Genomic DNA, 12985 nt, shown 5'->3' with positions numbered 1-12985 from the left:
CCAGCTACCACCGGGGCAATTGTTTTTTTCACGTAAGCTGTACGATGCACAGATGTTTCATTGTGAATTCCTAAGGTACCAAACTAACCTGCTTATTTTTACCGACCCAAGAATCACCCACTACGTGAAAACTCGCGTTCGCTCCGCTGTTGAAGAAAATAGTATGTGAAACTCGAGAGAAAACGGGCGTTTGTGCCTTGTATAAAGTTGAGTACCCCTCGGCTTCGCCTCGGAAACCTCAACTTTATACGCGGCACAGAAATGCCCGTTTTCGCTCTCGGTGCACAATATACTATTTTTGTTTTATTATGATAGAACATTTTGTTTGTTTTAGTTATTCTTTTTTTTTGTTTATTTAAATAAAATTATTGTCTGCCTTATGTCTATTAGGCCTTACACGACAACCTACAATATTCAATTTTTTTATAAGGAATAAATTCAAGCTTAAATCATACAATAGTTATAAAAAGACACCGATACACGGGGGAAAAAAGTGTTCAAAAGCACAAAAGTTCAAATAACACAAGTTATCATCTTCACAGCCGAAAATACTTTTACGTAGTAATTATTGCGGTTAGTATAGTCGAATTCATTATCTAGAATCAAAAATTTCGGGTGTGGAATAATGTTTTCATGAAATAGAATTTTACGTAACGAGCTCTGCTATGTGACATTGTTTATTATACTGTGGGTACGCAGAAATTTGCTATGCGACGATTGGATTTCCTCCAATGTACATAACAATTTGAAGTTTCTTGCTTCTTTTATCGGGTAATCTTTTGTAGATACGTTGTTTCATGCCACGTGGTAAAATTTACCTATATCTCGTGGTAATTTGTTCAATACACTTTTTTTCTGTATGGAACCCAGTAATTTAGATCTATTGAATTCTGACAAAGTATTTTTCTTACTCGTACTCTAGAACATTTTTTTTTACAGCAATAATTAATGTTCATTTTAAAGTCTGCCAAAACTTTCGTCAGTTTTTCTTTAAGAGAAGAAACTTATAGGAGGGTCTATAGGAAAAATCTTCTTATAGTAGAATTAGATAATAGAATGATCCTGAAACTTTGAAAATTAGAGATATAAATTATCAATACGTTTCATAGTAGTATGCATAAGTTTTCCGCATTGCGGTATTTTTATGAAGCCCAGTAGACGTTAACGAATGTCGTTCAATCGACCGGAATCCCGGTGAGATCAAAACCAGATCGCAATGGAATCGCGACGTACAACACGCGAGGTACTCTGCCTGATCTCTTGTTAACTGACATGCAAATGAAAAAGTTATTTTTTTTTTCACGTAATACATAGTTACAATTAGGTTCGATACTATATTTGATTAATCCTGAGTAGAAATTTCATTTTGAATATCGAAGGCCTGTCGAGGTCTTATCTAAGCCTGTACTAGGACGGGATAATCGGATAAAAACAAAATATTATATTGTTTCAGATTACTCTCTGTACAGTTGGCTATGGCGATGCTGTGCCAAAAACATGGCAAGGAAAAGTTATTGCATCATTTTGTGCCCTTCTTGGAATATCATTCTTTGCCTTACCCGCCGTAAGTGTGTCTGTTATATTTATCGCGATTGGTACATTTTTATTAAATTACAATCGCCATAATACTACACTGCATGGTAAATGCATAGCTATGCTCAATTTGTTGTAAGATACAAGAAAGTGAAAAATTCAATACTACAATAGAATTCATATTGAGGAAAGCGGGGCTAAATAATATCAATGATCTTCACAGCTAACATAAGATCCATCTATAAAAAAATTTGAACTTCATAGGTATGCTAAAACACGAGCGCTGTAATTTTGCAATTCCAACACGTTCAAAAGCAACATTCTTGCAAGTTTAATAAAGTGGATTGCAGTAATATTTTGTCATTAGAAATTTAACATCTGACGTTAAACTTTTGAAAGTTTTTAGGAATACCAAATAAAAGTCGCCTCGTTATGAGAATCAAATTTGATTGATGACTACTAAGATATACGTAATATTATTTTGGTCAATTTTAGTACTTTAACTGGTTTCATTTTTATTCATTTAGGGAATACTAGGCTCTGGTTTTGCCTTAAAAGTACAACAACAACAAAGGCAAAAGCATATGATCCGTAGAAGACAACCTGCAGCTAGTCTGATACAAGCGTTATGGCGATGTTATGCTGCGGATGAACACAGCGTGAGCGTTGCCACTTGGAAAATTCATCAAATTCCACTTCCAAGTCCGCCGAGGTCAGTAAATCACCTTTTCTAATTATGCTTTCATTAGTCTTTTGGTATATTCTTTATATTCGCTTAAATAATGCATGCATCATAAAGGTTTATTGTAGTCATTCACCCCTTGTTCATTCAAATTTACTTGACTACTGCTCAACTGTCGATAAATTAAACTTTAATTTTATGTATTGGTAGGTTAACGTGTTTTGCCTTACAATTAGATACTTCAATATTATTGTCTTATCATAATACGTTGATACTATAACTAATCTTTTGATTCTTTAAATGATTTATTTTTTCTCACTGTGCCATTATGCAACTTCACTCGTTCTTTCTCTTCTACTACTTTCTTCTTGAATTTTTCATCAACTTCACATTCCTTTCTTTTCTTTACCACAGCTGCTTCTTTTCCTTTTCTCTATTACCCTTTGACATATTCTTTTATGAATTTATTTATATACGTAAATTGACGTTTTTATGAGATATCTACACTTTTACGGAAACTCATATCAGCGCTGTATTTTCTACTTTATCTTTTATTCTGTGCCTTAATGCTTCTATTCACTCTGATGACTTTTCAATTCACATATTTTTCTATCAACGCAGAATCATAAAAAGAACAAAACCTTTCTCATGTTCTCTTAGCGTGTCTTATATTTCCTCGAATCCGATGATTGTTCTCCCTTATCGTAAGATCTTCAAAATTGGAATTAATGATATATTCATTTTTTGTTATATAAATTTTCAATTTTTTCTCTCTTATATCGAAGACTTCTATATTACAGTTTTCTTGATTTTCTCTTTTTTTCTTACGGCGAAGTAATCACAGTGGTACACGAAGACGAGGACGAGGTCGCTGACAACACGGGACAGAAATTAAAAAAAAAAGAGGATTCTAACGGTCTCTTTCTTCAGAAACTTGGTCAATTTTGCTAATATTCGACCATCTTAAGTCACAATATCGAATCTACTTCTTACAGTCGGTTTCCGTCAGGTACCTTCGCAACTTTTGATGCGACAAAAACTTAGCGGAAATGCAAGCAACTGCATTTTCGCAAAGTTTTGCATCGTATTGCATTCTGTTTATCAAGAACGACATGAAAATAATCAAATTTATTTATCGAGGCACCATGGCATTCGTAATATTTAATTTTTGTCAAGATTTCAGCACTCTTTTTATTTATTTTTTGCATTATACATATAATTGCAACGCGTTGTTTTTAAACTTTTATTATTTTTCAATCGTTTATTTCTCTTTAAATAAAATAATGCGACCTTGGAATACTTTTCATTACTTAATGAACATTCATCTAATCGTATTCACTGCCACGACAATTTGTTCACGACCCTCGTTATCAAATTATCTAAATTGTATACTTTTTTTTATTTCTTATTTTTTTTTTTACGAACATCTAAAGTTTTCGTGATACGGGCGACAAATAAGCTCCTGTCCTTTTTGCGAATGCATGCTCGCTCTCTTGGATTTCTCTGGATTTTCATGGATTCTCTGGATTTTCTCTGGATTGACGTCCTCAGTGGAAAGGACGAGGGCGGAGGTGGCGTTCGTCAAGTTCTGCCTGCCGCCGCCATGTGAGTTCGCCGTTTTTCTCATTTCTAATTCGTCCTTTTAAGCAGACTGATCGGCCGGACCACTTAAGAAGATTTACTTCAGCCATGAGATTTCATTATAATCCTTTTTTTACTTTTATCATTCGTCCTTTCTCGACCAATTGCATTCTTAAAATTACCTCTCCTCTTATTTACTTTCTCATACTCTCTTTCCGCGTCTCTCTGTTTCTCTCGATTTAATTAATTCCGTCCTCTTTATCCTATTATTTGCATTTCTATATTTCTCTACGACCTTTTTTTTCCTTGCTTGTCTTCTTATTCTAAACTTTTTCTACAATGAAACTTTCATCGTGTATTCGATGATATAATTTCTTGACATAGATGCATGTGAAAGGTAATGAATGTATGAGTGACATATGTAATTAAAATACACGCATTGACAGCAACAAATAAAGGGTACAAAATTTAGGTCATACTATTTTGATGACGAACAAAAAAATTGTCGGATGTAAATGACATAAGAAATCAGTGGTAAGCAAATTAATGCCATAAGCTTTACCTATATTAGAATATCTCGATCTCGACATGTAACTTGACACAAAATTCAAATAATTTTCTAACAATTCTCACGGATTAGCTCACGTGGTCTTCGTGCACCGGAATTTCAATAGGAAATTTTTGAAATCGCATGTATGTGATTATACATACATATATTTGTGGTATACGTATACTTATTACAATATTATACTTTATATAAGTTATTACTCATTAATTATCGGTATTCGGTTTTTGAGAAAACTCAAAATCGTTTTCCTTGTAATCTCAATTTCCGTTCTCCCTTTCATGCGAATAATATTTCTAACACATTTTTATTTTTCATATTTCGTCCATGATGATCCTTTGAAAATTAAATCTATTAATAAAAAACTTATTTTTTGTACACACAGAAAAAAGTTTCTAGTCTCAATGAACACGACTAATCAATGACGCCGATGTTGCTAAGTAAAGATCGTGATAGGTTATACTCACCATAGGGAGATGGATCCTGGGGATGTAGGAAATAGGTTAGGCAAACTGACAATGAGATCGGGTTGCTATTAGATCTCGTGAGATTTACTGATAGAGGATGACATTGCAGGTCGAATAGGAAACGTTAACGTAACGTAAAAGTTTACGGTATCATGACTGCGTCACATTACAAGGAAATTAGTCACGAGAGATCTAATCGTAAAGGCACAATTTACATTTCACATTCGTTACACATTACTGCAAGATAATGATCATGTACTGCTTATACACGATTCATTCTTATTATATACTTATAATTATAGGATCTGTTTCGGCATAGTGGTTTACCCATTTATGTAGATTTTTTTAAGTTTCTAAAAATTAATTTCTTCGTTTACGTAATTCTATCTTAGTTATACGTATAGGATTTAGATTATGAGCAATTTTTCTTAGTTAATGCCGTAACTGAGTCGCTGATTTTTTGACAGAGTCTAATGTTGTTGTTGAGTAGGGATTTTCTCGATGGATATAATTAATGAGAAGCGAAGAACAGATAACCCAGATTCTATCAGTATACTGTCACCTTATCACCATTCCTCATTTCCCTTAGGCATTGATATTCACTGGGGCACTGCCTATCAACGTTCGATTTATTTTCAAAGGAACGAAGAGATAATAGGTAGCTACACTCGTTGAAATCTTTTCATAAGTCATCGACGTGAACTTTCCTAATAGAATATTCATGTGCTTGCTGACGTAAGGGTATACAAAGTTTCTAAGTAATTAAGAAACACGTGCTTCCTCGCCCTGAACTGCCAGACACCGTAAACAGGAAAAATTGATTTCTATAGGTGTTAAGAGCTCTTGTAACTGAAATTGGAAAATGATTTATGTACGAAGTAATAATCCACGAAACGCTGAATTATTCTCAAGCGTATCAGAAATGATCTTACAGTCACCCGAATAGACAATGGGACAAGGAAATTGAAGGTTTTCATGTTATTGTAGTTGTTACAATAACAGGTTTATTGTAATTCTTGATTCGACTTTTGAACACGTTGATACACTGCATAGCGTAACTATTCACTTTAACATTTTCTTAGTCAGTTCGTCAGACACGTCGGACTTGCGTGATTTTAACAAAAAATGTATGTCATTCGTGTATAGTACATATAATATATTATATTCACGTAGGTGAATGCTATCAGTTTTATAAATATGACTTATAAGAAACTCGATAATAAAATGAAAGCAAGCACAAACACATTTATCAATTTAAATAATGTTTTCAATTTAAATATTTTAATTCAATCAATATGATATACATATCAAATTATTTCCAAAATACTTAGATTCCAGAAATCGAATTGTTATTCTCATTATAAAGCCTCTATTCCTCTATCAGTACCTTACTTATGCACATTGTCAATGAGGAGGAATAGTTTTTCAGGTTATAAAAGTCATATGACGCTATTCAAAGCGAAGGATAGTCTCGTCGACTTTATCGAGAAAAAGATCAGCCATAAGCCCTTCGATCGATGTATCGAAGTATCGTCGTATCGAATTACCAAAGCATAGAAGCATCGAACCACTCGACCAAAAGGGATAACTGCACTTGACTCGTATCTGTTGACAGCCGCGTCTCTTCCAGCTTTAAGCACAACGCGTCCTTCGTCAGTCGACTGCCGACTATTAGACGACACAAAAGTACTTCGCTTCACAGTCCAAGCCTGCACAAGTCTGGGCATCAGACCCACTCGGCCCATCAACCTCATCGTCGGGACAATGCACCTAGAGGATTTGCGGACATGAACGCGTCTGCTGAAAATCTGGGTAATTATACTTCAATGAACTTTCGTTTTTCTTCATTACAACTTGGCTAACATAAGGATTCGTTATTTGTTTTAACTGACCGATAGTGATAATCGTTAAATTATTTGTAGAGACCTTTCCTTATCTTTAGAAACACCTTTTGCTCCTTACGCTGTAAATAATGAAGATCGAACATTTTTTTGTCAAACCTTTCCTGTTTTTGCTAGCGAAAAAACTTATCTTTCTTGAAACTTAGAGGTCTGGCTTTTTAATATGAAAAAACCTTGTAGAGTCCTCGATAACTTCGGTCCTTGTTTTACTTTCGGTTATCATTCTTCTTTCGTTTTATGCTTTTATTAGAAAAACTAGACCAAGGACGAGACAGAAGCACGGAGTTAATTTTTTCTCAATATCACTTTATTAAATTTTGTCGTTAGTGTTTCATGTATTTAGACAAGTCTGATAAATTTTTAATTCTCTTTAAACTTAACCTAGTAACTTATTATAGCGACTAAAAGATTAGAATATGGATCGAGTATTTAAAATTCAATTTATATGTTTAATTTTGTGCATCATTCTCGAAATGTACATATAAGCCATCTATGTATATCGTTGAACTAATCTTCATTGGTATAACTTTTCCAGCTAAATAATCTTGTACTTATACAGGCTGTCCCATTCTAAATGATTCATTAGAATATTTGACAAACTAAGGACTTAATCGAAATAAGTCTATAAAATAGGCATGGTTGCGAGGGGGGTATGTGGGAAAATTATGAGGGAAAACGTAGTATTTAAAATGGTGATGTTACAACAAGAAATGCTTTCTACTTAAATAGAATCATATACTTTATCTTTTTTTTCAAGTTCCTCGATGGAAAACCTGTCTTTTTTAGAGGAACCATTTCTCGATTAACTGAAAGGTTAACACTGTTTTCTCCATTTGAAAGGCTAAATTCAATATCCAGTATCTAGTACAACTGTACAGTATGATAATCTGTTTGACACAAACACATTTTCTTTCCAAAAGTATCAGCGTTCTGTGCTGAAAATGAAGCAGAGAAGAGACATTGAGTTATGGAAATTTGTTATTGTTACCCAGGATGTACCGCGTAACTCAACGTCTCTTCTCTGCGTTATTTTCAGCACAGAATGTAGATATTCTTGGAAATAGATGAGTTTTTATCAGATTGTAGATTCTCATACGGCACAGTTGGATTGGATACTGAATATTGAATTTCGCCTTTCAAATGGGGGAAACAGTGTTTACCTTTGAGTTAGTCAAGAATTGGTTACACTCTCAAAGTTACAGATTTTCAACATAGGAACTTGAAAAAGACATGTATGTATGATTCCATTTAGATAGAAAGCGTTTCTTGCTATAAAATCACCATTCTAAATACTACGTTTCGCCTTATATTTTTCTCACATTTCTTCCCCTAAACCATGCCACTTTTATAAGAAACTTTTTTCGATTAACCTTTAGTTCATAAGATATTCTAATGAATCATTTAAAGTAGGACACCCTGTATCTGGGTGTCTATCATTACGACACCCTCTATCATTAATTCATTATCCTTATTTTCTTAAGGGGGCACAGGGCATAATAATAATAATGGTGCCGGTGGAAGACAACTAAACGCCAGCCACTCAGAGGATTCTGTTACGGAAACAGCACTTTCCAAGAAAAATTCAGACGGTAAGCGATTAATCTACCAATCAATATATATCGATATTTCTACATATTTCAAGTAACATTATTAATGCAATTGGTAAGGCCGGTACGTTTTCCAATCTAGAAAATATTTATTTCCAATTTCTACTACATATTACCTATCTCTTTAATATTTAAGCCAAATAAATTTTGCTTCCGTATTTTACGATTCTTCACATAATGTTGGCTGCACTAGATCAATGTGTACTTACTCTCGAGACTTCGATGGATTTCTTAATAATCTATTGGTATATTCGTTTTTTTTATAATCGCATGGATTATCTTCATTCTTCTATGTTTTGCTTTAACCTTGCAATTTGTGCAGGACAGCTTTTCGAGATTCATTAACAGCTCTTAATTTTGGTCGAAAGACAGAAAAATTAGGAATTGTAATTAACTTGATTGTTTCTTTTAAAATTTAAAAGTATATATAAACAATGGAACCCCAGGAAGTATGCAATTAAAAATATTTAGTACCTTTACGTGGTTTGACAAAATATCTCAGAAATATTTTTGAAAATACTTAGTAATAGTGAAAATCTTTTTCCATTCTATGTACGGTATTTATGGATACATCAATATTTAATAATACTTGAGAAATTTTATAAATTTATGTAAGTTATTGATTTAATGAAGTATTTTACATTCCAATTTTGAGATTCATTAATTTCGCAATAATCAGTTGACTCAATGAAAAGTTTATTTTGGAAAGATATTGAAAATTACAGAATCAATACAGCGATCTCATTTATTGTCTTTTGATTAAGAAGTACATTTATCCACTCTACGAAGTAATTGGATAAGATAATTTAATACAGATTTCTTTAGGTATCTAAGGAAAGTATTTATTAATTTTAATAAGGTTCAATATTCCTCGAGTCCTCAATGGATTTCTAGATATCTAATTTAACAGTACCAGTAATATTTCCAATTGCTTGCAAAGATCTTCTAAAGGATTTTACTTATTGAATAATTCTATACAAACAGAAATTTTTATCAAGAACAGTTTGACACTTTTTTTAAGTTTCATCTGTTGATCATAAAAGTTAATTCCATAAATTACATTCTGTACCTAAAAAGAAAAATCATATAAATATATATACAGAGAATATAAAAATAATAACAAAAAGGTTAATATAACTCTTTATAATACTTATCAAAATTATGAATATTGGCATATATTTAAAAAAAAATGATCGCGATTCATTTTCATCGTAATAAAATATTATCTGCTTAATTAATCCAACCAATTATAAACGTACTAAGAGTTCAAGCAAAGTAGAATCTCGAACGAAACACGTGGGAAAAGACATTCAAGAATTAAGAAGCCAATTGAGAATTTCTAAAACAAGTTGAAGGAGCTCGGTAGGAGCCAAGAGTGTGTCTAGATGGTTCAAGAATGAGAATTATGGCCACTGAATCAGGATGTGGTGGTGGCGGCGAAGCAAACGGCGGAGGAAAATGTCGACTGGGCAAATCGTCGTCGACTTTGGAGCTTCGTGAACTTCGATTGGATGGATTGATCGGTCGCCTTGGCGAGACATCTTCAACCTTGCCATTGGCCCTCGCAGGCCTGATGCCTCCACCACATGCTATTTCCACGCTACCTCTACTGCCCACGCTTACCAGCATTCTACCAATCTCGCCTGGATCCCCGACAGTTTCTCCAACCTCAGACAAATGTATGCTCGAACCACTCTTTCTCTTTTTTTTTTTATATTTTTTTCACAACTCCCATGCTTCGAATCCTACGTCCCTTTATGGGTCATACCAACTCACGTGCGTTTCTCATACTTTACATTGTGTTTTTATTATTTTCGTATATGCACTTGTACCATGTACTTTTATACTTGCATTTCATTTCCACCATTACGATGGATCTGTTATAGGTCTTATTTTTTATTCTAAACGGTAGAACGCATTTTAAAATTTTTGATGATACATTTTTTTAAATCGTTTTTAGCAGTCATTTTTATTAGCAGAGTCTTTTTTATTGCTGTGGTTATTCACAATTTTACAATTGTCAAATGTATATTGCATTGTTTCTGTACATACGTTGATACCATGCGCGGTTTTACTGTATTTAAATCGAGGAATGTGGTTTTGATTAAATTGTCGACGAAAATATTGTGGGCTTGTAAAGCTTGATTTTATAGTGTATCATGGAGACATTGCTTGATATGAAGGCCCATTAAATTTTATGGAGCAGCACGTAAAATCTTTTTTTCATGCCAACAAGCTTACAAAACGTTTTCATTGTTAACATTATTTGCATATATAGTCCATATCTGTACACTATTCCTTTTCTCCGTCTGTGCGGATTCAGCATTTTCAATAGACTCACAGAAACTTGAAAACGTGTACATTGACTATCTTTTTGAATAGTGTTGTCAAAATTGAATTTACCTATGTTTTCATTTCACAATATTTATATCGATTCATCTATACATACTCAAAGACATCGTTCAGAGAAAATTCATCTAAAGCAATTCGTCTAAAACAATTTTTTTTAATAGCTATGTGCCCAAAAACCATTAAATTTTTTATATATTCGAAAGTGAAAAACTCTGAAAGTTTCTCGTTGTAGTTGAAACACTCTATAGATACCTTTCGCTACTGTTAAAAAGTTCTATAGATATTTCCCCGACAAAGTTGAAAATTACTATGAATATTTCTGGCTGTCGTTGAGAAACTTTCGAAATATAATTGTTTGCAAAAATAAAAAGTATAAAATATTTGAAAAATTGGAAAAATTCCAATGCGAACAATTACCGTATTCTGGACCAATTGTTATTGGACGAAATATTTTAGAGGAAATGTTTTAGACGAATTGTCAGACGAATTGTTTAGACTTTTAGACAAATTCTCCGAAAATCCAAAGGGATTTTACACAAACGACTATTACAAAGAAATCCGTAGACGCTCCTCCTTTCAATCCTTTTAGGTAATAAGTCAATACCTTAGATTTCCTACCGACAGTAAAAATATCCAGTGCGTATAAGGATCCATTGCGTGTCCCGAAAAAATATTTTCCTCTACTTTCCATTCTTATTCTCAAAAATCTGCAACTAGTCCCAATGAATTCGTAAAATGTGCATATGTATCTATTCACATATCTATTCGCATACCACGTGTACGTTGCGTCGCATCATAAAGAAACTTTATATGTAGAACGTTTAGAATTTGCACAATTTCAAAGTTAGGATTGACCTAAACACAGTATTGTTAAAAAAGTTACACGATAGCAACTATGCACCAGAGTTATCACGATCGCACAAATTTCAACTTTTATATGATTATACCACCGAGTCTGGAATTACACGTAATAAATGCCATCGTAGTAATACGTGCAAGCACACGGGAAACGGATTCAACGTGTTATCACTCTAATAAAATACTTTAGAGAAGTGTATATAGCTTACAGCATCTATTTGCGTTAATTACTCACAGATCATATACGAAGTAAGTTAATGTTTATAAATAACTATTTGTCATTGACAAATTGGAAAGACACGTGAAGTATACGGTAATCAAAATTTTAATTCGTACAAGAGAAGCAGAGTTTGTTATTTTCTACGTTTAATTTAAATGGATGTGATGATCCGTATTGACACTTTATCCTTTACCACACATTAAAGTAAACGCGAGTCAACAGCGAATGAATGATCATCTTTTTTGGCAATCGATAATCTGGATGTACAGTTTCATCCAAAAGTGAAGCGCTGGAAATTCAAATGACGATTCGAATGTCTCATACCATATTTTTAAAATAATAACATCGAGATGTAATATTCGATAAGTTTTGCATTAATTTTATCTCAGTTGCGGGAAAAAATGTTCACTGGGTAGATTCAAGCTGTTCATTCACGCGTGCAAGGAAGAATTATCTACGAAGATGGAAGCATACGACTGCATACTGACTGGAGCTACGAATAATATTACAAAAATTTCATGATTTTCACAGTGCTATTTATAAAATTTGGAAGACAATAATTTTAATTTTCAAAATTTTAAATGTTATTCAGACGCTAAAGTTAAAACGTGACATAATTGTTCAATGTAGATATTAGTATTTGCTGGTATAGGCAATTTGTAAAAAAGATACTAAGTGAAGATGTGAAATAGTCGCATTGACAATTTTCTTCTACACTTTGTACGCTAGTTATTTATTCGTTATAAAATTACTACAGAAGCGATGATCGAAACTTGACATAAATATATTTTCTGCGATTGATTAAAACCTGTCAGTCGCATTTGTGTTATTTAGGATTTTCACGATTTAAATTTTGAATCGATAGAGTTTCGAACGTTAATGAAATGAAGTTTAGAAGTCGAATATACGTTGGGCATGACTTTGCGTAGCAAAAGGGAATATTTGATGCAAATTTCATTGCCAAAAAAAAGTAGTAAAGTCAATAAAAAAAAATAGCATTGCGAATGCAGACATCATGTATTTTTAAAGTTGAGCATCCTACAGCCTTTTTTTGCTTTCATTAAATTTCAACACAACCATCAGCAATGGCATAGGTGTATTTTATACTCATACACAATTTTCATTTAATACCGTGTCACATATGCTACACTATCTGTAGAATAGAAGCGTGCAAGATATTTTAATATTCAAAAAGCACTTTATGCACCTCGCTAAATCA

At 33.1% G+C, this 12985-nt stretch overlaps 1 protein-coding gene across 25 annotated transcripts in view; it reads left to right on the top strand.

Moving 5' to 3' along the window:
• LOC107271374 (potassium voltage-gated channel subfamily KQT member 1) overlaps positions 1–12985 on the top strand; it is a 116237-nt gene that overhangs the window by 85774 nt on the left and 17478 nt on the right. For 20 of the 25 annotated variants that reach the window (XM_025091685.1, XM_025091166.1, XM_025091259.1 and 17 more), the window contains 6 exons: positions 1454–1564; positions 2061–2245; positions 3767–3820; positions 6444–6640; positions 8211–8318; positions 9758–10015. In XM_025091685.1, coding sequence (XP_024947453.1) covers positions 1454–1564; positions 2061–2245; positions 3767–3820; positions 6444–6640; positions 8211–8318; positions 9758–10015 — 913 coding nt within the window. The remainder of the gene's footprint in view (positions 1–1453; positions 1565–2060; positions 2246–3766; positions 3821–6443; positions 6641–8210; positions 8319–9757; positions 10016–12985) is intronic. The other 5 variants (XM_025091868.1, XM_025091320.1, XM_025091777.1 and 2 more) reach the window with 3 other exon arrangements.

The sequence above is a fragment of the Cephus cinctus genome, unplaced genomic scaffold (genome assembly GCF_000341935.2).
Source record: "Cephus cinctus unplaced genomic scaffold, Ccin1 Ccin1_scaffold0008, whole genome shotgun sequence".
NCBI classification, from domain to species: Eukaryota; Metazoa; Arthropoda; class Insecta; order Hymenoptera; family Cephidae; genus Cephus; species Cephus cinctus.
Note: the sequence above shows the minus strand (reverse complement) of the source record. Positions and strands in the feature narration are given on the sequence as shown.